The 26922-nt window shown below is 43.4% G+C and overlaps 1 protein-coding gene across 1 annotated transcript in view; it reads right to left on the minus strand.

Annotated features, from left to right (window-relative positions):
* Positions 1-17635: 17635 nt before the first annotated feature.
* LOC124619194 (protein unc-93 homolog A-like) overlaps positions 17636-26922 on the minus strand; it is a 271654-nt gene continuing 262367 nt past the window's right edge. The window contains exon 6 of the mRNA XM_047145453.1: positions 17636-18851. Within this exon, the coding sequence (XP_047001409.1) occupies positions 18538-18851 (314 nt within the window). The 3' untranslated portion in view covers positions 17636-18537. The remainder of the gene's footprint in view (positions 18852-26922) is intronic.

The raw sequence follows: 26922 nt of genomic DNA on the forward strand, positions 1-26922 counted from the left end.
TCTAGACACATGCTTGCTAATTGTAAACAGTTAAAAATAATGCGTAGCACAGCCTACAGACATTACAAACGCTCGTAAATAATGCAAAACATTTACGTCCAAATAGCCAAACAACTCCTAATTTTCCTAAATAATTTCAGTCCATAGGGCGATGGATGGAGTGTACTTTATTTGTTTGGGACATATATTTTTGAAACTTCTGCATCTCATAGGTTTCGATATGTAAGGCTGACATAAGGCAGGTTCTGAATTCCAGTAGGGCACTACATGTGACAACACAACCACACCCATCAAGATATTCATTCCAATCCAGACCTGTAACTCATCTACAGATAAATTTTGTCCAGTTATTTCTCGACTCACTCACAATCTGACCAGATTGCAGTTTTTGCGTAAAAACCGCTCAGACTGCGCTGTGCTGCTCGGGGAGGTAATGAAGGACTGCACTCTATTTATTTGGAGCCCCTTTTATTTAGTTGTGGAGTATATTTGTCACAAAACACCCGCACTGATCCGACTGTGATCATCTCACACAGGCCACAAAGATGTAAACAACTCCTAATTTCACCACATAATAGCAAACTGCTCTTAAATGGAAATGTCGTATGGCTAGGGCCTCCCGTCGGGTAGACCGTTCGCCTGGTGCAGGTCTTTTGATTTGACGCCACTTCGGCGACCTGCGCGTCGATGGGGATGAAATGATGATGATTAGGACAACACAACACCCAGTCCCTGAGCCGAGAAAATCTCCGACCCAGCCGGGAATCGAACCCGGGCACTTAGGATTGACAGTCTGTCACGTGGTGAATAGGAGACGCGATTCATCGAAGCGTTTAGCCCGCACATATTTTCATAGAGCTCATCACCATTGTAATTAAAGATTTAGTATGAAATAATCATTTTTAACACATAAAATTAATTTACTAATTGTACAATGGCTGTATGTAAAGTTGATCAATTTTATCTACTAGCCTTGCCCATTATATGAAGTGTATTCTGTATGTGGCGGATTCGCTTCCTAGTTAGCTAAAAGTATGACATAAGTAATTTCACCCCACCCGATCTGCTATTAATGAAGCAGACGTATGAAGTAGACGCTGCACTAGCTATACCGGAGCCGAACGTTAAACTACATGATCCACCCCCCAGTCGCCCTGATTAAGTGAAATCTTACATCATTTAAACGAGGTGACTGTTCATTATTAAGTGAAATCTTACATCATTTAAACAAGGTGACTGTTCATTATCTAACTCCTACTACACTTAGGGTACTTTGATGTTGTGTGGCCCACCACATGGTGAGGTGGCTATCAAATGGAAAATAATTTATCTTTGAGGACAGTGGGCGGTCCATAATGTATATAGAAATAGATATGCTTCTCTCTTTCTCTCTCTCTCTCTCTCTCTCTCTCTCTCTCTCTCTCTCTGTCTCTGTGTGTGTGTGTGTGTTTTGTAATTTATATATTATTATTATTAACTAATTAATTTATTTATTTGAATAGATGAAGCAGGCCATCACCCCCGATGGTACCTCCTCCCGGAGGAATACGCCGACAACAAGGAGCAAGCGAATAATGATGGCAACGATGGTGATGTACAAATAATTTATGAACTAATAAAAATTGATTAAATATTATATATTTGTTTTCTATTTATGTGTGCTGCATGGGGGGATAGTGCTAGTTTGGGGGGGTAGGTGTGTGTGATGATGAGCTTCTATGCGACTGAATTTGATCTCTTTATTAGAAAACAAATATATAGTTAATAGAAGATTAAAGTAATAGATGGCGTGTCAAAAGCTTGTGTACAGTTCATGGGAATTCAATAAAAATAATGTTTAGGTAAGTTTGTGTGCGTTTTTGAATGAGAGTTAATTATTAGTTCATGGCCTAATGTCGTTCAAGTGGGATCGGTTTGGTAAAATTCACTTCTGTGCATGGTGTTATATGAGGCCGATTTTGGTACAATGATTGTGTGTGTGTGTGTGTGTGTGTGTGTGTGTGTGTGTGCGTGTGTGTGTGTGTGTGTGTGTGTGTTTGACCGCTGTGCAGGCGAGCGGTGTGCAAGTGATGGAAGTTTAGAATTAATTAGTTGTGGATGTGAGTGTAGCTCAATTAAGAGTGGTATAATTTAAATTGTTAAATATAATATTTAATATGTGATGGTTAGCTTTGGTGATGGGTTGAAGGGGAAAAAATAATTTTTTTCTGTCTTTTTTAGGTTCTCTATAGACGGGAAGGGATTTAGTTATTTTATTAAAAGAAAAATTATAAATTAAATTTAGAAGGTCTTACAAAGAAGAGATTGTTATTGATTTATTAAAACAAAAATTATACATTAAATTTAGAAGGTCATACAAAGAAGAGATTGTTATTGGTTTATAAAAAGAAAAATTATAAATTAAATTTATAAGGTCTTACAAAGAAGATATTGTTACTGAGTACTGAATATATACATTTTTTATATTTACTTCTAGTTAGTCATAGGTCTATGGCACGCTAAAGTACTAGGACTGTGCTTAATATTGACGAGTATGAGATGAATTTTATAATATCAGAAGTCCTGTCCAAAGATTATTTTACAATGCTCTTGAACTTTCTCCATTGGTGCTCAGGATTATTAATGCTGGAGACAAAATTTTCGTGCTGACCGCTCAGGTAATCTGAAATGTGTCTCTTGTCGCTCTTCCTAGGAGGAAGAGCCTTTTTCTCTGCACTAATTTCATCGTTTTCCTCCTCCTGTTCTTCGTTTTCCCTGATCACTCTTTTGTGTTCCGTACTTTCTTTATATCCTCTACATCATCAGATCGCATTCTATGTAATGCGCCTGCATTTGCATTGAGCTTTTCAGGTTTATGTATAATGTCATAAGAATATTACCCTAGTTTCAAACTCCATTCTAGTAACCTTGATAACGGATCACTGACAAAAAAATCCACATAAGTGGCTTTTCATTTGTTACTACACTGAAATGTCTCCCACAGAAATATGGTCTTACCCGTTTTGCAGCCCTTACAATATGCTGAGCAGGAAGTTTCTTTTAGCCTTATTCAGCGATCGTCAAGCACAGGTGATTGGTAGATCCACACCTATCTTTCCTTGTGACAGAAGTTCTGCAAATGCCTCTCTGCTGGCGTCCATCGTTACTATAAACTGTTTCTGGATATCTGCGCAGCTCTCATCTCTCTATCAGTTTTTAAAACTGTTGGTCGTTGCTGATTTCCCCATTCGTATATGGCACTTCGGTCTTCAACAATTTGTGTAATGAGTTTGCTGTTTTATTGAAGTTCAAAATGAATAGACGGTAATATCCAGTCATCCCTAGATACCCTTGTAATTCATTCGTGGGTTTCAGAACTGGAAAGTTATTTAAATTTTCCGCGTTACGTTTGTCTTTTTACATTGTGTCCTTAGAATATTACCTCCTTTCTCAGGAATTTGCATTTATTTGGTTATAACTTCAACCTATATACTCTTGATTTGCGCAACATCTCCTGCAGCTTTTCCTTACGTTCCTTTAATGGATTTCCATATCAAATTACGTCACCCAAGTACACTAGACACTTTGTCCCTTGCAATTCTGCTAAAGCAACATTCATTAGTCTCTGAAATGTAGTTGTTGTTGCATACATGGCATGCTTTTGTAGTCATTATACTGATAATTTGCACTGAATGCTGTTTTTTTCTGTCTGCTGGTAGATCTAAAGTGGAGAAATACTTGCTTTTTCCGAGCTGATTCAACATCTTACTTACGTTGGGAATAGAAAAAGCTTTCCCCACTGAAATTTTGTTCAGTTTTACGTAGTCTGCTATGAATCTATATTTCGCTATTCCGATGGCGTCTTGTTTTTTCGGTACCAGCAATACAGGTGCGTTCCATAGACTTTGACTTCCAAAGATTATATCCTAGTTAACAAGTTTCTCGATTTTCTCCTATGTAATACCATCTTTTGTGCTTATAATATTCTATTCGGGGATGCTTTCGTGGCCTTCTCTTGGTGTTCTGCCAATATCAGTGCATGCCTTACCGTCGTTGTAAAGACATTCTGTCACCTTTCAAATGAAATATGTAGCTACAGTTTCTTCATTTTGGTAGCGCTCCTCTTTATTCGACTGCTCTGTTCGGATTGCTTCACTCACCCAGGCGATGTGATTTTTGTACATGCCCATTACCTCTGTTGTCCCCAGTACATTTCATATTCGTGTCAGTCTCCCTATTGGTTCGCCAACTACCTTTCCTGCTCTGAGATTGCACTCACCCTCATTCGTATTCAATACACTGAGGATACATTTAATTTGCTCTATTCGTACCACCGATTTGGATACACGCATGCCTGTTACACTTTCCTATTTCGGAATAATTTCTTCTTTTTCATTACTAGGATTTGACCCTGTTGCTATACATGTCCATATAATTTTTTTTTCCGAAGGACCATTATCATGTTACTTTCTGGTACAAAGCTATTTTGTCTTAAAGGTAACTCATCACTTTTCGTCTCAAGACATGTTTTTGTTTTGGATATCTTACTTTTTCCTTCGTCATTCTATGAAGTTCACTGGTTCATTTTATTTCGTTTGCGTGTGGGATTTACCATTCTTTTCGTAGATCCTTTTTGTCCTCTACTATTTCCGTTCATTTCCACTTTCTTTGCAGTCTGACTCACATACTGTCTCAACACATGCTTTCTTTCATTATGTATCACTTTTTCAGGTAGTCTGAAATTTGTTTTCCATTAATCGTGGTTGCTGCCCGACCTGTGGATCTCCTAGGAACTTGTGGCGTTACTTCTGTCTTGGGCGCTCTCAGCAGCGGAATATTTAGACCTTATATCCTTATCACCTTTTCACCAACACTAATCGCAACCTTTTGCTTCCTCTGGACGTCGTTTCTCCGTAAACAGTCATAATCGGTCCTCTTCCTACGACATGGAGCTCGTACTTCACTGGCACTTCCCTACAATTGGCAATTGCAGATACGTGGCTCCCAATGTGTTCACTGTACTTTACGTCGCACCCTTCACCCTATAGATATCTCCCTACTAATTACTGCTTCTTTCATGAGCCTCTCTTCCTTTATAATGCTTAACTTTTGGCCGTTTCGTCATGGTAACATGTGACTGTATTACGTATCACACTCTAAGTTTCTCATTTAACTTGTCTGTACAGTTCCTAATTTCTTACTACTCTGGGGCCTAATGTGCCCATATAGGTCGCATGTGTAACCTTAGATGTTTTAGAATCTTTTGCTTGATGCCTGCATCTCTTGCACTTTGACTTTTTTTTACATTCAGTATCTGCAGAACTGGTTTATTACAGGGATAACAAAAAATCTGGAAGCTCTTGGCTTCTTCCGCTTCGTGAGTTACGCTACGCAATCGTGCATTAGTGGTCCTCATTGGCTTTCCATAGTCTCTGGTCATGTGATTCCTCTGCCCACAATTATAACATTTTCCCCCTATGCAATTTCCATATTCAAATTACTTATACACCATTGTTGGGAACCCTTTCCTTTCATGGAAAATAACACGCTTCTCTCTCGCAGCGCAACTTCCACTGCATCACTCCCGCTTCATACAACTGTCTGCATCCTGTCACATGCTAGGCCCTGTATGAAGCAAGCCCATGCTAGAGTGCATACCAGTCCTGATGTGCTTTGTGAATGTGCCGCCCTGTCCCACTGGTGACTGCCTCATTGAATGATTGTGATAATTCATCTGTTCGATTTCGCCATGATGCAATTGCTTCCCCTTGGTGTTGTGTGGCTTGAAGCATCCAACAGACGTTAAAGTCAATGGTGCCGTTATCTGAATAATTTTCATCTGAGATTACTAATTTTAGACTTGATGTTCTCAAATACCATCGGTTTATTATTCCTCTGCGCTATTTAGAATGCTGCATTTACACTCTTAATGATCTCCCTAAGTCTGGACTTAGCTCCACTAAATGACTCATTCCTTAATACAAGCGCATCCTTTGCACTGATGCACCTTACGTCTGAGCTAGCGGAAGTAATCTTACTATGTCGTACACAGAGTCTTAAAACTATTGCTGTTGCTTCTTGCCTGAGCTCTTTGTGAGACATTAGTTCTGCTGGTTATCCCATGTAGTTCCTCCTTGAAGTATTTCTTCCTCTGCTGGGATAAACAAGTTAACCAAGTTTATGCAGGCCTCCCGAGGCGGCTTCTGCTTCTTTTGACCTGTTGCACAAGCTTGGTCACTCGTGTTATTGTCTGACATGGCTCGAGGGTCTGATTCTGATACTATTCCTATTCGGTCACCTGATTGAATACATTGGAATGCTTCTACACGATGTATCCCACACCTAGAGTCAGATTTTTTGACACGTCCAGGTACAAGTCCTATCACCACCTTGGCTGAGGGTGTGGCCTGTATAGTGCACTCAGGATACGGAAAACAAAATTTTTATCAAGGGCTGAAGTCTACTAAGTCAATCTTAACAGAGTGAGAGGAAAAAAGTCTCCTAGGATGCACAGCATAGGGAATTCTGCAATGGAGAAATTGTGAGTTGTAGGAAGTGATAAAGGTGCAAACACTTAATGATTCAATTTAAGAACTATTTATTTTCTCAGTAGCTTAACCTTAGTCGAAGAGTTGTCTTAGAGTGGCTGTATACCTTTGCAAATCAATTACGCTCTACCACTCGACAGGTTTGACCTCTCCAGCAGCTCTCAGTTCCTGAATTCTACCTTGAGCTGTCAGAGGTAAGCATTCTGTTTGCAACTCATTCCGACAATACACAATAAAATACCTTAACCGTAATTGAAGACAAGTGTGAGACAGCGCTTACTCCTCTCTACATTCTGAAAGACAGAAAATATCAATTTTTACTAATTATGACTGTATATACACTCCTGGAAATGGAAAAAAGAACACATTGACACCGGTGTGTCAGACCCACCATACTTGCTCCGGACACTGCGAGAGGGCTGTACAAGCAATGATCACACGCACGGCACAGCGGACACACCAGGAACCGCGGTGTTGGCCGTCGAATGGCGCTAGCTGCGCAGCATTTGTGCACCGCCGCCGTCAGTGTCAGCCAGTTTGCCGTGGCACACGGAGCTCCATCGCAGTCTTTAACACTGGTAGCATGCCGCGACAGCGTGGACGTGAACCGTATGTGCAGTTGACGGACTTTGAGCGAGGGCGTATAGTGGGCATGCGGGAGGCCGGGTGGACGTACCGCCGAATTGCTCAACACGTGGGGCGTGAGGTCTCCACAGTACATCGATGTTGTCGCCAGTGGTCGGCGGAAGGTGCACGTGCCCGTCGACCTGGGACCGGACCGCAGCGACGCACGGATGCACGCCAAGACCGTAGGATCCTACGCAGTGCCGTAGGGGACCGCACCGCCACTTCCCAGCAAATTAGGGACACTGTTGCTCCTGGGGTATCGGCGAGGACCATTCGCAACCGTCTCCATGAAGCTGGGCTACGGTCCCGCACACCGTTAGGCCGTCTTCCGCTCACGCCCCAACATCGTACAGCCCGCCTCCAGTGGTGTCGCGACAGGCGTGAATGGAGGGACGAATGGAGACGTGTCGTCTTCAGCGATGAGAGTCGCTTCTGCCTTGGTGCCAATGATGGTCGTATGCGTGTTTGGCGCCGTGCAGGTGAGCGCCACAATCAGGACTGCATACGACCGAGGCATTCAGGGCCAACACCCGGCATCATGGTGTGGGGAGCGATCTCCTACACTGGCCGTACACCACTGGTGGTCGTCGAGGGGACACTGAATAGTGCACGGTACATCCAAACCGTCATCGAACCCATCGTTCTACCATTCCTAGACCGGCAAGGGAACTTGCTGTTCCAACAGGACAATGCACGTCCGCATGTATCCCGTGCCACCCAACGTGCTCTAGAAGGTGTAAGTCAACTACCCTGGCCAGCAAGATCTCCGGATCTGTCCCCCATTGAGCATGTTTAGGACTGGATGAAGCGTCGTCTCACGCGGTCTGCACGTCCAGCACGAACGCTGGTCCAACTGAAGCGCCAGGTGGAAATGGCATGGCAAGCCGTTCCACAGGACTACATCCAGCATCTCTACGATCGTCTCCATGGGAGAATAGCAGCCTGCATTGCTGCGAAAGGTGGATATACACTGTACTAGTGGCGACATTGTGCATGCTCTGTTGCCTGTGTCTATGTGCCTGTGGTTCTGTCAGTGTGATCATGTGATGTATCTGACCCCAGGAATGTGTCAATAAAGTTTCCCCTTCCTGGGACAATGAATTCACGGTGTTCTTATTTCAATTTCCAGGAGTGTATTCACATATACACAATTGGCAACAAATGCTATCCAACAATGATTCTTTTCCATATTCTGACAGGCAGAAAATACTGGGTAGTTGTTATTAAAGTGATAGTGTTACGAGTGCTGCAATGCAGGCTGTATACAGGGCAGGATTCTGAAACATCATATATATTTTCATTAATCAGGATCGCAGGGAGTGAGCTGAAAAAATAATATTTCCACTTTCTGTCACCATGTGAAAATATAGCGCTGTAAGCAGGCAGAATGCGGTGTGGGTGTGGCAAAAGGGGAGGAACGATCAAGTACACGATGACGCTTGTTCTGGCCTGTTTGTTAGCATGTGGTCACGGGTTACAACAAGTTTTCAGTATGTGCTTCTGACTCAGTGACATGTTGCATTCGTAACACGGCGTGGCCGACAGTTGCTTGCTGCATATCTGGTGTATTCGGAGAGATATGTCATTGTATGCTATACTTCAGATCAGGAAGACTCCAGATACATCCCTAATGGACACAACCTTTCAGATACCTCCACAACCAGAGGTCACGTGGATTAGGTCGGGCTGTTTGCGATACGGTGATCAGCAAAGGTTTCTCGAAGCAAATCTTTCAACTAACAAGCGATATGTGTTGTCATCCGCATCTTGCGTGAAGACCTTGAGACACAGTTGTGTTCTTGCGAAGCTGGTGTCACGTGTTCCACAAGGAGGTCCTCATACTGTGTAGATAACACTATGCACTTATTAGGCCTGGGAGGTGTCGTCTCCTCGAAGGAAGCTAGACTGAGAATGAAGGAGTTTGTGATACCATACCACACAGTCATATAAGCTAAGGGCAGGGAATGTTACTGCACATGTAGCGGAGTAGAACCCCATATGCGACAGTTCTGTGCAATCACAGCACTGTGCAGAGTAAAATGTCCCTCATCCATTCAGTGAACATTCCCTCGCCACACACAATCTATTTCCATGCGTGCCGAAGAACAAAGGGCAAAGTCACGGCAGTACAAACTGTCTTGGGGATTCATGTGGTGCACATTCAGAATCTTGTGGGGATACCGGTGCAAAATGGGCCACAAAATGTTTTGAATTTCTGACCAGGGGAGAGACAATGCCTGCGACACAGCTCGCGCACTGGCTGCAGAATTTGATGCACATGCTGGACTGTCGGCTATAGCTGCAGCAACTTCGCCAGCAACTGCCATGGGAATGGGCCGCCTTCCTCTCCCTGCTGCACCACCTAATTCGCCTGCTTCTTCAAATTTCTGGTTCATATTCTTTAGCGCATTGATTGACATGGCTCTCTTCACAGCCGTTTCTGTCGACGATATTCCCCCAATGAAGTGCTGCTGTTGCTGCCGTTCTGAAAAAACAACTTTACCAGCAGTACATGGTATTTCGTCTGAATAGCCATTGCGTTTCACACGGAAAACGTCAATCTTCTCAACCCTTTACATCAGGGGTGGCAATAGTTTTGGCTGGGGGACCACTTTGTCGAAGCAGAGATTGGTGGTGGGCCACACCTTGTAAAATGCTTGCATGCATTGGTTAACTTTGCATTTCAGAAGAAGGTATAAATTTTTACATAAAAATTCTGACTGTCTTGGCGGACCGCACAAAAACCATTAGCAGACCGCACGGAGCCGCAGGCTGCTGTTTGCCCCCACCTGCTTTACACCAATAGTCCCTTCACAAAAGAAATCAACATGCATCGCCAAGTGACAAACGATGCACTGACGTCAAAACAGGAAAGACTGCACGCTATGACTGCTTGCAGCGCCATATTTCCACCCGGTTACAGAAAGTGGAACTATTATTTTTTTCAGCATATCCTGCAATATACACAGCCTGCATTGCAGCACTCGGAACACTATCAGTTTAATTATAAACACCCGGTATAAACTATTATTCATAGTTGCGTACGCAGTCAGATACTTCATTCATCATTGGAGACAAGTTTGAGGCAATGCTCGTTACTCAGTATGTTATGGTAGAACGTATCAAATACCACTCGTTGCTACTAGAGACAAACACTGTAGTGCTTCTTATTCTTTAAAAGGCAAGATGATAACTATTGCTGGATACTAATAGAAACTCTGTTGCTCTTTCCCAACTGTGTACAGGCTTCCCAGTGTATTATTGCAGGAGCATCAAAGCGTCACTTCATAGCGACTTCGAAGCTCGACTGTGCCACTGCTGCCTACTGCTGCTCACCGCTACTTCTTTGACTGATTCCTGGTAATGACTGTGCTAGCCGCTTGTACTGTATACTGATTTTCAGGGCTCTTTGACAAGTTTCTTCCCTAATACCTAGAAAAGTCCAACCTTAGTTGAAATGATTCTCATACGACTTTGCTACCATTTCAGTGTTTGCCTCGGCTGTCTGGCCGCTGTTACATCTGCTCTATACAGACGTGTCACCCTATGGTGGCTGTGGTTGTGAATCCACCATATTCGCCTGTGTGTGTGGACACCGCACCTTCCCAATGCCACACCTTTGCACTGCCTTCATATTACTGTCAAGTAAATTTTCTTTCTTTTACTAGCAGCCATGTAGCAGGAAGCTACCATGTTTCTCCGATGTCCAGTGATTTGCGTTGCTGTCAGTTGGAGTCAAAATATTTTCGCATTCGGAAGAGAAAGTTGGCGACTGAAATTTCGTAAATAGATCTCGCCGCGAAGAAGACCGCCTTTGTTTCAGTGACTGGCACCCCAACTCGCGTATCATATCAGTGACACTCTCACCCCTATTGCGCGATAACACGAAACGGGCTGACCTTCTTTGCGTTTTTTCGATGTCCTCCGTCAATCCTACCTGGTAAGGATACCACACAGCGCAGAAATATTGCAGCAGAGGACGGACAAGAGTAATGTAGGCTGTCTCTTTAGTGGGTTTGTCGCATCTTCTAAGCGTTCTGCCAACAAAGCGCAGTCTTTGTTTCGCCTTCCCCACAATATTATCTATGTGGTCTTTGCAGTTTAAGCTGCTCGTAATTGTGATTCCTAGGTATCTAGTCGAATTGACAGCCCTTAGACTTGTGTGATTTATCGTATATCCAAAATTTCTCTGATTTCTTTTAGTACCCATGTGGATGACCTCGCGCTTTTCTTTGTTTAGTGCCAATTGACAAGTTTCTCACCATACACAAATTCTCTCTAGATCATTTTGTAATTGGAATTGATCGTCTGATGATTTTACTAGACGGTAAATTATAGCGTCATCTGCAAACAATCTAAGGGGGCTGCTCAAATTATCACATAGATCATTTATGTAAATCAGGAATAGCAGAGGGCCTATGACACTACCTTGTGGAACACCAGATATCACTTCTGTTCTGCTCGATCATTTACCGTCTATCACTACGAACTGTGACCTCTCTTGAAACAAAAGTGAAGCAAATGGGGTGAAAGTGATATCGTAGAGCTGCAGTGAATTACCAAATACTTCTTAGCAGCAATACGCATGCCGAAAAGCTTTTGAGAATCGTGCGCTACTTTGCTCGCAGAATGAATTTTCACTCTGCAGCAGAGTGTGCTCTGGTCAGAACCTTCCTGCGGACTGGGGCTCGAACCCGGAATCTTTTGACTTTCACTGACAGCTGCTGTACTCGACTGAGCTACCCGATCACGGCTCACGATCCGCCCTCACAATTTCATTTCCGCCAGTACCTCATCTCCTACGTACCAGGTTCGAGTGCCGGTCTGCCTCTTAGTCTGTCAGGAACTTTCACTACTTACTTACTTGGATTGTACCTCATACTGTTGACCATGCACAAAATAGAAAAGGTTAGCTAGTATCAAGATTTGTTTAAGGCTTTAATTACACTATTAAGTAGATTCTTAGCTACTAATTTGTGTATTAGGAAATTCTGTTACACATAGTTCACTGCAGTTCACATTGCAGTTGTGTTGATAAAACAGATAAGTAAAATACTGATCTTCAGTTACAAATAATACATCAGTAATCTCAAAACTAGGAATAACTACTGTAGGGATGAATATGAAATGTGTGATTACCTTAAACGCCTGATAATTGAACCACAGTTGTTCACCATAAGTGAAGGCAGTAACAGGGAATAATTGTTAGTACTTCTAGCTGTGTTACAGATTTCGTCTTGCCTAATTAGTATCAAGACAGTCTAGATCACGGTTTATCACCTGACGACGGCGTAGATCAAATATTATTATTGAAGTACTATGACACAAAAATGTCTGTGCAACGAGGATACTGAAATCTTTATTTACCGTGAAGACTCATGGGATATGTCGAAAGATTAATGCAGTGAGCTATATAGTCCAGTCTGACACTGTTTATAAAATTTAACCGTCTTGCTTTGTGTTTTAATTGCGGAATTGAATTAAATTATACCAACGCAAGTTCTTGCAACGCAAATATGACAGTGATAAATCATTTCAGCCTGGGGGAAAGGTTATAATATCCGCCATTGGTAACTATCTGTTATAAATTAAGATACCTAAGATTTTCTGATGCTGTATTGGACACTGATCCCACATTTGGCGATCAAATTTCAGTAATCAGGAGGACGATGAGAAAATTCATAGTACTTAGAGACAAGGTGGAATTCATTCTATCAATGTGGCACCAACACGCGTTAGTAAGTTCGCATTCTGATGTTTTGAAGTGACGTTCTTGCATTCACAAGCCATAAGGATTTTATTAAAAACAATCAAGTACATGTAACACAGACACATGAAGGAAGACAAAACAATACGCTACAGGTGTATATCAGCAAGAAAATTCCAAGGAATTGCACATATGAGCTTTACCGTAGCTGCTTTGTCAGTTTCAGTTGCTTAATTCTCCTCTGTTTAGTTACGTATGAGTATTTTTAAAACACAACTAATTGGCGCCGTATATGCACGTTTGTAATTTCACTCGTTATGCCTTTCAAAGCTATTGCTTTACGTTAATCGCTATAGTTTTGTGCAATATCACAGTAGTTTCAGTCTTCGAAACGTTACCTGTTTTGGTTGGCAGGAGAGCCAACACCGGGTTACTAGAGGAGGCCGAAAGGCACACGTTTTAGCTCACGCAGGCTGGCGTGAAGTCTGGAACAGGACAAGGAAATTAGAATTTAGAAAAACGGACGTAGCTGGTGGAATACTTAACTTTAATCCGTTAATGGTGAACGTCGGTCTGGCCGGTACATGATTCACAACATCAATGGTAACTGATAATGGCGCCTTGCTAGGTCGTAGCAAATGACGTAGCTGAAGGCTATGTTAAACTATCGTCTCGGCAAATGAGAGCGTATTTTGTCAGTGAACCATCGCTAGCAAAGTCGGTTGTACAACTGGGGCGAGTACTAGGAAGTCTCTCTAGACCTGCCGTGTGGCGGCGCTCGGTCTGCAATCACTGACAGTGGCGACACGCGGGCCCGACGTATACTAACGGACCGCGGCCGATTTAAAGGCTACCACCTAGCAAGTGTGGTGTCTGGCGGTGACACCACATTACCCCTCTTGTTTTAAAACGGGCGTCTATATGAGGTTTGCCCAGAAAGTAATGCACCGCATTTCTTTTTCTCAGCAAAATACAATGCTTCGAATGCGAAACGTTACGTGTGTATTATTTGAAGTCTCCTGAGTGAGCGCTTCTAGTTTCCGTCGCTTCCGACAGATTGCGTAGCTGCAGGACAGTTTCAAAATGACTTCTTTAGGTGATGTTCGTTACAAGCAACGTGCAGTCATTGAATTTATCACTACAGAGAAAGAAACTGTGGGGAATATTTACAAAAACTTGTGCAACATCTATGGAGCATCTGCCGTCAACAGAAGTACAGTTAGTCGCTGGTCACGGTGGGTGATGTCATCAGAAGGGTGTTCGGCGGAGGTCCACGATTTGCAGCGGTCGGGGAGACCATTCATGGCTGTCACACCTGACATGTTGCAGCGAGCTGATGTCATTCACGAGGACAGAAGCATTACGACTCGGCAGTTAGGCGCTGCATCTGTCAATCAGCAAAGGAAGTGTGGATGCAATTGGATGCAGTTATCTACACTCTTGGATATTAAAAATTGCGTGCAAGATGGGTCCCGCAGTGTCTAACTGTGGATCACAAATCGTTCAGAAAAAAACATTTGCCTTGATTTGTTGCAACGTTTTGTAGCTGAGGGGGAGGCCTTCTTGTCGTAGACTGTGACAAATCATGAAACCTGGGTTCACAATTTTGAGCCGGACATAAGACAACAGTCGATGAAATGGCGCTATCCTAACTCTCTACAGAAGAAAAAATTCAAAACAACTGCTTCCACCGATAAGGTCATGATTACCGTGTTCTGGGACTGTGAAGGTGTGATTCCCATTTATGTGATGCCAAGAGGCGGTGTCATTAATTCAGAAGTATATGTCATCACATTAACAAAACTCAAGACGCGCTTCCGGTGACTTCGGCGTCACAGCAACACAGGAGATGTTTTGCTGCAACATGATAACACTCAACCCCAAACAAGTCTGAGGACTGCTGAATACATCGCAAAACGGGATTCGACAGTGTTACTCCATCCACCCCACAGCTCTGACCCAGCCCCTCGGACTTCCGCTTGTTTGGGCCATTAAAGGATGTGATTCGTGGAAGACACTTTGAGGATGATGAGAAGGTAATTCACACAGGACAAAGATTGGAGTGATGGGGCATACACGCCCTCGTGTCGCGCTGGAGGAAGGCCATAGAACAGGATGTAGATTACATGCGAAAATAGGATATGTAGATAAAACACCATTCTTTCGAGTGTGTAACTGTTTAACAAAAAAACGCTGTGCATTACTTCCTGGGCAACCCTTGTACGTACTGGCATCTGTTTTATCCGTTTACTTCATGTTGTATAGTAGATAATGATTTGATAAAGTAAGTTTACTACACAAAATTATGAACCTCAGATTTAGCTTCATAACAATCGTACTAGTAAACTACTTTTGTATTAAATACTAATAATTATTTCCATCTGGCATTTAAAAAAATTTAAATTAAGATACTTAATATTTCTTAGATTACGTGATGCCCAATAGTACTCCAACACTCGTTACTGACCGAAAGAGAAACTTCACGTAAATGCACATAGTTTCTTGAACTCAGGGCTGAGAAATGCGCCGGCCGCGGTGGTCTAGCGGTTCTAGGCGCGCAGTCCGGAACCGCGCGACTGCTACGGTCGCAGGTTCGAATCCTGCCTCGGGCATGGATGTGTGTGGCGTCCTTAGGTTAGTTAGGTTTAAGTAGTTCTAAGTTCTAGGGGACTGATGACCACAGACGTTAAGTCCCATAGTGCTCAGAGCCATTTGAGCTGAGAAATGCAAGAAATTAGACATGCCATCAACTTGTTTTGCAGCACTCGATTTTCCACCGTTACTGATTATTTTACTCGTAGTTTCTCTTCTTGTGATGATTCAGTCTTAGTTTCTATTCCATATGACTAAAATTTTGCATTACCGTTACTTTACTTTCCTGACCCATTATTAACCGTTTTTCACATCGTTACTAGACACACATTAACACATATGGAGATCTGTACCTTGCTTTTGACAGTGGATGCTACATCTACATCAGTACTCCTAAAGCCGCCGGTTTGTGGCCGAGGGTACTTCTGGTAACACTAACTGGTCCCCCCTTCCCTGCTCCACTCGTGAATGGCGCATGGGAAGAATGATTGTCTGTAAGTCTTTGTATTGGCTCTAACTTGTCGAATTTCTCTAATTTTGGTGTAGCAACTGGAAATTTATTGCCAAATAATGTATTTCAAACAACCCTGTGCTGTATCAGTTGCGGATAACACAGCATGGCGCTGTTCCTTCTGGTGCTATTTTTTGTCTGCTGTCGAATAACACAGCATGGCGTTGTTCCTTCTGGTGCTATTTTTTGTCTGCTGTCGAATATAAAGTTGTACATTGTGCCTGAAGATAACATATCAAGCTAGTAATGATTCAAAAGGGAAATAGGATCTATGTTAATAACCAAAAAAGTAACATTTTCGACTTTCCGTAACAATTTTTATTTATTTATTATCTATTTTTGTAGTGAAACATGAAGAAACTGTTTCATTTAGTAATTATAGTCTTTTTTGCCATAAACTGATGAAAGATTGAGTTGAAGAATGTATCTGAAAGTGATCTCTATAAACTAAAAATTCATGATACAGTCATTACAGAAACAGCCATAGAAAATTGGCCCTTATTGCATGTTCATAGCCAGCCATCTGCTTAGAAGAACCTAGTTTTTTGAAGGAAGACACAGTCTTGTTGAAACTCATTTTATGGTGATATTGATGGCATTAGCTACTGATATTTTGTAGTGTGCCCAATCTTACATGAAACAGTGTATAGTCCTCCAAGGTTTACTCAGGGGCAGTTATTTTAGGTGTTGGACCACCCATGGTGTTGCAGTCATTAGTGTACGAGGACCCTTCCAGGCCACAACGAAACCGTTAGGCTCGGCATCCACAGTTTCAACTGTGTTTAGTTTACCCTCGCCCACGCAAGTAGGTAAGCTGTTTATACAAACAGGACAGGTGTAAGGTAAAGGTAACGATCAAATATACTCAACGATGACTCGTCAAACACGGTGAGAATAATCTCGTCAACAAGAGTACACCACAATGACTGCCACGGGATTTAAGTGGCCTGGCTAAGAATCAGGAGTAACGTGATCTCGGCAGTGGGTACAGTAGGAAGTTCAGAAGAAGGATGAAGTGGGGAGCAGAAGAACAATCATTTCTGTTCCACTCTTACGCCCTGCAGCTTCCCATGGTCTATGCTATAGCCTATCCAAAAAATATTGGCTCACTAGTGGACTTTATTATCAGCCTTGTTGTTCACTGTTTATGGTACATCATACATAAGAAGTGGAATAAGCTGAATGGGCGTTTACGGTACAGATAGCGCGGGCTTCGAATAAGAAGTGAGCATTAATGGGAGCAGTGGGCGCCTGGGGAGAGGGAAGAACTCAGCTATAATGGAGCCGAGACAACAACAAATATCGCACAATCTGGATGGAGTCCAGGAAGCGAATACGCACAATAAACAGCTTGTAGCGCTCGAAGGAAGGGACTGGGTCGCTTGTCGAAATATAGTGCAGTGAAATGGAATCGACATCTCAGTCGATCACCCAAAATCGCACTATTAAACGACGAAGACATCAACAGCGACGCTCAATTGCTGCTGATTTGCCGATGAGGAAGTAACCTCAATGAAGCCCGCCCGGTTGGCCGTGCGGTCTAACGCGCCGCTTTCCGGGCGGGAAGGAGCGCCTGGTCCCCGGCACGAATCCGCCCGGCGGATTCTGTGGATGGTTTTTAGGCGGTTTTCCATCTGCCTTGGCGAATGCGCGCTGGTTCCACTTATTCCGCCTCAGTTACACTATGTCGGCGATTGCTGCCGCAAACAAGTTTTCCACATACGCGTACACCACCATTACTCTGCCACGAAAACATAGGGGCTACACTCGTCTGGTGTGAGACGCTCCTTGGGGGTCCATGGGGGGCCGAATCGCATAATAATTCTGGGTTCGGTGTGACGTGTGAAGTGAACTGCGGTAGTCATTGTGGGGTTGTGAACCACTGCAGCTGCGGCGGGGATGAAGCCACTCCGTCGTTTCTAGGTTCCCAGTTAACATACAATACAATAGAACATCAATGAGTCACATTTATTGTTTGATAAAACAGATCGGCATAGGTATACTAGTTGGAGACTGTTGGAGAATAGGCACAACAAGCATTAATAGAAGAGATGGCCACAACTTTACATTGCAGGGGACGTTTTCAAGGCGTTGTCTAGCAAAAATGACCCAATTTGTAATGAAGCCTTTGACCGATATGATTTGGACTGTAAAAGGGAATGGCTCTATTCAAAGCGGATAACAAAGACGTTCAGTGGGATAATGCACTTTAGCGCACTTCCAGAAATGTCTGCCGAGGAAGAGTGTGAAGAAAACTTCAAACTACTTCTCTTGTCCCAACCGAAACTGTGTAGGGCCGCTTACATCGCTATACCCTAATACACGTCAGTGGTGAAGCACTGTGCACTGTATGACTCCGTACGACCGTGGTGACCTGTCAGTAGCTGAGTTGCTTCCAACCCCGATAACAGCTGTGGGTGCTAGTAAGTGGTCACGATGGGACTCGACGGCGTATAATATCCAAACAAACTGGGAAGACGGCATCAGTTCTCTCGCTAGTAAGTGAGTGTACAAATGAAGGGTGTGGGTGTGGGTCGTCTCGATCGCTGTACCCTCCCCACTTCCTGAAGTCGCTACCAGCCGTGCAGAGCCTTGCCGGCGGGCTTCTTGTAGGAGTCTCTGTGGTGGTCGTGCTGGTGCTGGTGCTGGCGCTCCCTCTGCTTGTCGTGGGGCCAGAAGGAGGCGGCGTCCCGGCGCCTCGCCAGCCACTCCGCGAACCAGTAGCAGCCGGCGGCCACAGCCAGCAGGCCGGCCATCAGCCACAGCTTGACGTGCGTGCACAGCACCGGGCTGTACGCGTACGACACGATGAAACCCACGCTCTCGAACACCCGGAAGTTGCTGTACGCCGCTTGCTCGTTGCCGCGGAACAGGATGCCGAACAGTGCTGCGGGCAAGGAAAACACATCGGTTTCTCGTTGCACGAGAAATGCACATTGAGCATACGGGGTAGGTCCCAAAAGTTTCGTGAATACATATTTTTAAAGAGATTTATCGCTTTTAACGTACAAAACCTTAAAAATGTCAAAGCAATTTCCTTCCATGAAAGTTCCTGGCAGATTAAAACTGTGTCCTGGACCGAGACTCGAACTCTGGACCTTTGCCTTTCGCGGGCAAGTGCGTGAGTCGTGCTTGGGTAGCTCAGATGGTAGAGCACACAGTTGAAATCTACAGGAAGTTTCATATCAGCACACACTGCAGAGTGAAAATCTCATTCTGGAAACATCCCCCAGGCTGTGGCTAAGCCATGTCTCCGCAGTATCCTTTCTTCCAGGAGTGCTAGAAAGGTTCGCAGGAGAGCTTCTGTGGAAAGTAGGAGGCGAGGTACTGGTGGAAGTAAAGCTGTAAGGACGGGGAGTTAGTCGTGCTTGGGTAGCTCAGATGGTAGAGCAGTTTCCCGTGAAAGGCAAAGGTCCCGAGTTCGAGTCTCGGTGCGGCACACAGTTTTAATCTGCCTGGAAGTTTCATATCAGCGCACACTCCGCTGCAGAGGGAAAATCTCGTTCTGGAAACATCCCCCAGGCTGTGGCTAAGCCATGTCTCCGCAATATCCTTTCTTTCAGGAGTGCAAGTTCTGCAAAGTTCTGCAGGAGAGCTTCTGTAACGTTTGGAAGGTAGGAGACGAGGTACTGGCAGAAGTACTGGCATGAGAAAGACCCGGCGACATTGCTGGCCCAAGTAGGGCTTGGCAAACACAACTCTCGCCACGTGCGGGTGGGCATTAACTTGCTAAAATGTAAGTCCAGAATGGCTTGCCTTAAAGGACAACAGAATGGGGGATAGAATATCATCGACGTACCGCTGTGGTATAAGGGTGAAGCAGGTCACAACCAAAGGGGTCCTGATACGAAAAGAAATGGCACTGACCATCACTCCTGATTGTGGGCTGTGTCTCCAGACACCTCTTTGATGGTCATCAGGGCTCAGTTCGAACTGAAGACAGTTCTACTCCAGTCAATGAGATTACAGGCCGAAGACATGTCTGGAGATGCCCAGGACAGCGTAGGAACAACAACCTATTTTTGCCCGCCGTATGGCCAGACTACCAGAAGGACGATTTGTGGTGCCACTTCTTTTCATAATAGGACCGCTCTGATGGTCATCTGTGACGCCATTAAAGCACAGTGGTACGTCGACAATTTTCTACGCCCCGTTTTGTTGTCTTTCATGGCAAGCCGTCCTAGGCTTACATTTCAATAAGATAATGTTCGCCCGCACACGGCGAGAGTTTGTAATGCTTGTCTTTGTGGTTGCCAAACCGCACCTTGGCCAGAAATGTTGCCGGATCTCTCCCCAGTTGAGAACGTTTGGAGCACAAGGGCGTTGCTCTCCAACGATCTCGAAATTTTGGCGATCCAATGCGCCAGTTGTACAGAATTTGATACTTTATCCCTCAGGAGGATACCCAACAACTCTATCAAGCAATGCCAAGCCGAATAACTGCTTGTATAAAGGTCAGAGATGGTCCAACACGTTACTGACTTGCTTAATTTGCAAAGTTCTTTCTCTTGAAATCGTAATCATTTGTCTGTACATGTAAATCAATCTACCGACTTCTGTCTCATTCGGATAATTCCTTTGTGTGTATCACTGGTCATTCTTCCTGGAGCATCCTTCGTAACACGTATTTGCAATAATAACCAAAATGTTCTTGGAGTTTATGACTTTCATTTGGCCTGATAATCCACTTCTCCCATTCCGCCTACATCCCACTCGGTCTGTCCTATACAAGGCACTAGGGACTCGCCTTTCATCCTCTACATCTACATCTACATCTACATATATACTCCGCTAATCAACAAGCGGTGTGTGGCGGAGGGCACAATTCGGGCCAAAGTCATATTCCCCCTCCCCCTCCCCCTCTGTTCCACTCGTGGATCGCGCGAGGGAAAAACGACAGTCTGAACGGCTCAGTACGAGCTCTTATTTCCCTTATCTTTGAATGATGATCATTGCGCGATATGAAAGTTGGTGGTAATAATATATGCTCTACATCATCGGCGAAGATCGGATGTTGAAATTTAGTGAGCAGCCCCTTCCGTTTAGCGCGTCGTCTATCTGCAAGTGTGTCCCACTTCAAACTCTTTATGAGATTTGTAACGCTCTCGCGATGGCTAAATGTATCAGTCACGAATCTTGCCGCTCTTCTCTGGACCTCCTTAATCTCTTGAATCAGACGCAACTGGTAAGGGTCCCATACAGACGAACAATACTCTAAGACTGGACGAACTAACGTATTGTAAGCTATTTCCTTTGTTGAAGGATTGCATCGCTTCAGGATTCTACCAATAAACCGCAATCTAGAGTTCGCCTTACCCGTTACTTGTGTAATCAGATCATTCCATTTGAGATCATTTCGAATAGTCACACCCAGATACTTCACTGATGTTACCGCTTCCAAAGACTGATCATTTATTTTGTACTCATACATTAATGGGGATTGTCGCCTTGTTATACGCAGTAGTTTACACTTACTAATATTGAGAGATAACTGCCAGTCATTACACCACGCATTTATTTTCTGCAAATCCTCATTGATTTGTTCACAACTTTCGTGTGATACTACTTTCCTGTAGACTACAACATCATCGGGAAACAGTCTAAGGCCGCTGTCAACACCATCAACCAGATCGTTTATGTAAATCGTAAAAAGCAGAGGACCTATTACGCTGCCCTGGGGCACACCTTAACTCACTCTTTCTTGTTTCTGTTGAAGTTACCCCGTTCAGGACGACATACTGCTCCATGTGTTAGAAAACTTTCTATCCAACCGCATATGTCACTGGATAGACCGTAAGTGCGCACTTTTTGTACCAAGCTGCAGTGTGGAACTGAGTCGAACGCCTTTCAAAAGTCGAGAAATATGGCATCAACCTGGGAGCCGGTATCTAGGGCCTGTCGTATATCATGCACAAAGAGGGCCAGCTGTGTCTCGCATGACCGCTGTTCCCTAAAACCGTGCTGGTTTCTGCAGATGAGCTCCTCAGAGTCTAGAAAGGTCATTATGTCTGCACACAAAATATGTTCCATGATTCTACAACAAATCGATGTCAGTGAAATTGACCGGTAATTGTGTGCATCCGATTTTCTACCCTTTTTATAGGTTGCTATGACCTGGGCCATCTTCCAGTCCCGTGGAGCTTTCCGCCGTTCCAATGATCTCTGATAGATGACGGATAAGAATGGTGCTATATTTGTAGCATAGACAACATAAAATCTTACGGGGATACCGTCTGGGCCAGATGCCTTTCTTGCGTCTAAGGATCTTGACTGTTTTACAATCCCAGATACACTAAACACTATGTCAGTTACCCTTTCGTTTGTTCGATATTTGAAATGGGGAATGGTGGTGTTGTCCTCTATCGTAAACGAGTCGTGGACAGTAAAAAGCAAGACAAAATGAATGTACAGACCAGTCTAAAGAAATATATGAGGCACACGAAAAGCTGCAGTCTGAGGGACCAGAAAGAAACTCTCTCGTTGTTGCCTGCTGTAGTTTACAAGAGAGTGAGGTCCATCTACAAAGAGCAGTAGCCTAGACTGTTGTTGTTGTTGTGGTTTTCAGTCCTGAGACTGGTTTGATGCAGCTCTCCATGCTACTCTATCCTGTGCAAGCTTCTTCATCTCCCAGTACCTACTGCAACCTACGTCCTTCTGAATCTGCTTAGTGTATTCATCTCTTGGTCTCCCTCTACGATTTTTACCCTCCACGCTGCCCTCCAATGCTAAATTTGTGATCCCTTGATGCCTCAAAACATGTCCTACCAACCGATCCCTTCTTCTAGTCAAGTTGTGCCACAAACTTCTCTTCTCCCCAATCCTATTCAATACCTCCTCATTAGTTACGTGATCTACCCACCTTATCTTCAGCATTCTTCTGTAGCACCACATTTCGAAAGCTTCTATTCTCTTCTTGTCCAAACTAGTTATCGTCCATGTTTCACTTCCATACATGTCTACACTCCATACAAATACTTTCAGAAACGACTTCCTGACACTTAAATCTATACTCGACGTTAACAAATTTCTCTTCTTCAGAAACAATTTCCTTGCCATTGCCAGTCTACATTTTATATCCTCTCTACTTCGACCATCATCAGTTATTTTACTCCCTAAATAGCAAAACTCCTTTACTACTTTAAGTGTCTCATTTCGTAATCTAATTCTCTCAGCATCACCCGATTTAATTTGACTACATTCCATTATCCTGGTTTTGCTTTTGTTGATGTTCATCTTATATCCTCCTTTCAAGACACTGTCCATTCCGTTCAACTGCTCTTTTAAGTCCTTTGCTGTCTCTGACAAAATTACAATGTCATCGGCGAACCTCAAAGTTTTTACTTCTTCTCCATGAATTTTAATACCTACTCCGAATTTTTCTTTTGTTTCCTTTACTGCCTGCTCAATATAGAGATTGAATAACATCGGGGAGAGGCTACAACCCTGTCTCACTCCTTTCCCAACCACTGCTTCCCTTTCATGCCCCTCGACTCTTATAACTGCCATCTGGTTTCTGTACAAATTGTAAATAGCCTTTCGCTCCCTATATTTTACCCCTGCCACCTTCAGAATTTGAAAGAGAGTATTACAGTTAACATTGTCAAAAGCTTTCTCTAAGTCTACAAATGCTAGAAACGTAGGTTTACCTTTTCTTAATCTTTCTTCTAAGATAAGTCGTAAGGTTAGTATTGCCTCACGTGTTCCAACATTTCTACGTAATCCAAACTGATCTTCCCCGAGGTCCGCTTCTACCAGTTTTTCCATTCGTCTGTAAAGAATTCGCGTTAGTATTTTGCAGCTGTGACTTATTAAACTGATAGTTCGGTAATTTTCACATCTGTCAACACCTGCTTTCTTTGGGATTGGAATTATTATATTCTTCTTGAAGTCTGAGGGTATCTCGCCTGTATCATACATCTTGCTCACCAGATGGTAGAGTTTTGTCATGACTGGCTCTCCCGAGGCCATCAGTAGTTCTAATGGAATGTTGTCTACTCCCGGGGCCTTGTTTCGACTCAGGTCTTTCAGTGCTCTGTCAAACTCTTCACGCAGTATCTTATCTCCCATTTCGTCTTCATCTACATCCTCTTCCATTTCCATAATATTGTCCTCAAGTACATCGCCCTTGTATAAACCCTCTATATACTCCTTCCACCTTTCTGCCTTCCCTTCTTTGCTTAGAACTGGGTTGCCATCTGAGTTCTTGATATTCATACAGGTGGTTCTCTTCTCTCCAAACGTCTCTTTAATTTTCCTGTAGGCAGTATCTATCTTACCCCTAGTGAGATAAGCCTCTATATCCTTACATTTGTCCTCTAGCCATCCCTGCTTAGCCATTTTGCACTTCCTGTCGATCTCATTTTTGAGACGTTTGTATTCCTTTTTGCCTGCTTCATTTACTGCATTTTTATATTTTCTCCTTTCATCAATTAAATTCAATATTTCTTCTGTTACCCAAGGATTTCTATTAGCCCTCGTCTTTTTACCTACTTGATCGTCTGCTGCCTTCACTACTTCATCCCTCAGAGCTACCCATTCTTCCTCTACTGTATTTCTTTCGCCCATTCCTGTCAATTGTTCCCTTATGCTCTCCCTGAAACTCTCTACAACCTCTGGTTCAGTCAGTTTATCCAGGTCCCATCTCCTTAAATTCCCACCTTTTTGCAGTTTCTTCAGTTTCAATCTGCAGTTCATAACCAATAGATTGTGGTCAGAATCCACATCTGCCCCTGGAAATGTCTTACAATTTAAAACCTGGTTCCTAAATCTCTGTCTTAGCATTATATAATCTATCTGATACCTCTTAGTATCTCCAGGATTCTTCCAGGTATACAACCTTCTTTTATGATTCTTGAACCAAGTGTTAGCTATGATTAAGTCATGCTCTGTGCAATATTCTACAAGGCGGCTTCCTCTTTCATTTCTTCCCCCCAATCCATATTCACCTACTACGTTTCCTTCTCTCCCTTTTCCTACTGACGAATTCCAGTCACCCATGACTATTAAATTTTCGTCTCCCTTCAATACCTGAATAATTTCGCAATTAAAGACGGCTATGGAGACAGCATGGCTCAATATTTCTGCAGGGGACTCCCAACGACTTGTTGAGCCCATGGCACGTCAAGTTGCTGCACTATCCGAGACTACATATGTAATTTCAGTATTTTCCATACAAGGACTTAGATTATGTTTTATAAAGGAGAAGGCCATCCATGTTCCAAATTAAAGTGGTAATGTTTCAGAGCAATTTCCTTATTTTAACTTTCTAGAGTGTAATGTAAGCTGCCAACTTGAAAATAATGTACCGAATAAATTAAATATACATCACATAATGTGTCGTAAAGTACAAAGAACACTAGGCACCATAGTACGGGAGGAAACAAAACGAAAAATTTATAGTATAATGGCTGTACCTGTTCTGACATAAGGCTCGAAGTCGTGGACAGTAAAAAGCAAGACAAAATGAATGTACAGACCAGTCTAAAGAGATATTTGAGGCGCACGAAAAGCTGCAGTCTGAGGGTCCAGAAAGAAACTGCGACATCACAGATGAGTTAGGAGTTTTTTTCATTTAACGGATTAATAAAAGGAAACAGACTAAGATGGGTGTAACATACTGGCATCATGGTGCCAGAAGGAAGCATAACAACACAAGTATTCAACTACAAACAGGAAAACAAGATCAGAGAAAACCACGGAAGAAATGGCTAAAATGAGGTTGGAGTAGGTGAGGAGCGTACTCCATAAACTCAGTGCATGGCCCTATACAGAGCGCATAACAAACTCAAAGTATCTGGAAATGAGTATTGAATCTAAGCTGAAGTGGCATTATGGCACAAGGATACTTGCTAACAGCATGTTATGCCCTTAAAAGTCCTTTCTCATCAGTGTGCAACAGCAGTGTCTTTCAGTTACAGACTATTAACATGTACACTAAATCTTAGCTATGGAATTCTTTTTGGGGGAATAGATGCACAAAATATTAACATGGTTTTCAAGTGAATCCCTAGCGCCTTGTATAGGACGGACCGAGAGCGATGTAGGCGGAATGGAAGTGGATTATCAGTCGGAAAGAAGAAAATAAAAGAAAACTGAGTATCTGTTATATGACGATCAGTTCGGCATTAGAAAAAAGGTATAGACACCAGAGAGGCAGTTCTGACGTTTCGCTTGATCATGGAAATAACGACTTCAGAAAAGTTAAGACACCCACATAGGATTTGTCGATCTACAGGAATCATTCGTAAACGTAAAACGGTGCAAGGTGTACGAAATTCTCAGAAAAATAAGTATAAGGCGCAGAGAGGCAGGTAATATGCACTAAGTTGACAAAAGGCATTCGATATCACCTCATATCGTGTCGGACTTCCTTTTCCTCGGATAGTGCAGCAACTTGACGTGCCATGGGCTCAACAAGTCGTTGGGAGTCCCCTGCAGAAATATTGAGCCATGCTGTCTCCATAGCCGTCTTTAATTGCGAAAGTGTTGCCTGTGCAGGAGTTTCTGCACGAACTGACCTCTCCATTACGTCCCATACCGTTCGATGGAATTCATGTCTGCGATCTGGGTGTCCAAATCATTCATTCGAATTGTCCGGAATATTCTTCAAACCAATCGCAAACAATTGTGGCCTGGTGACATTGCACTTTGTCATCCATAAAAATTCTATCGTTGTTTGGGAACCTGAAGTCCATGAATGACTGCAAATGGTCTCCAAGTAGCAGAATATAACTATTCCCAGTCAGTGATCGGTTCAGTTAGTCAAATTCCATGTAAACATAGCCCATACCATTTTGCACAATGTCTTGCTGATAACTTGGGTCCATGGCTTTGTACTATCTGCGGCACACCCGAATCCTACCGTCAGCTCTTACCAACTGAAATCAGGACTCATCTGACAAGGTCATGGTTGTCCAATCGTCTGGGGCCCAACCGATATAGTCTTGGGTTGCAGGCGA

Source organism: Schistocerca americana, chromosome 1 (genome assembly GCF_021461395.2).
Source record: "Schistocerca americana isolate TAMUIC-IGC-003095 chromosome 1, iqSchAmer2.1, whole genome shotgun sequence".
NCBI lineage: Eukaryota > Metazoa > Arthropoda > Insecta > Orthoptera > Acrididae > Schistocerca > Schistocerca americana.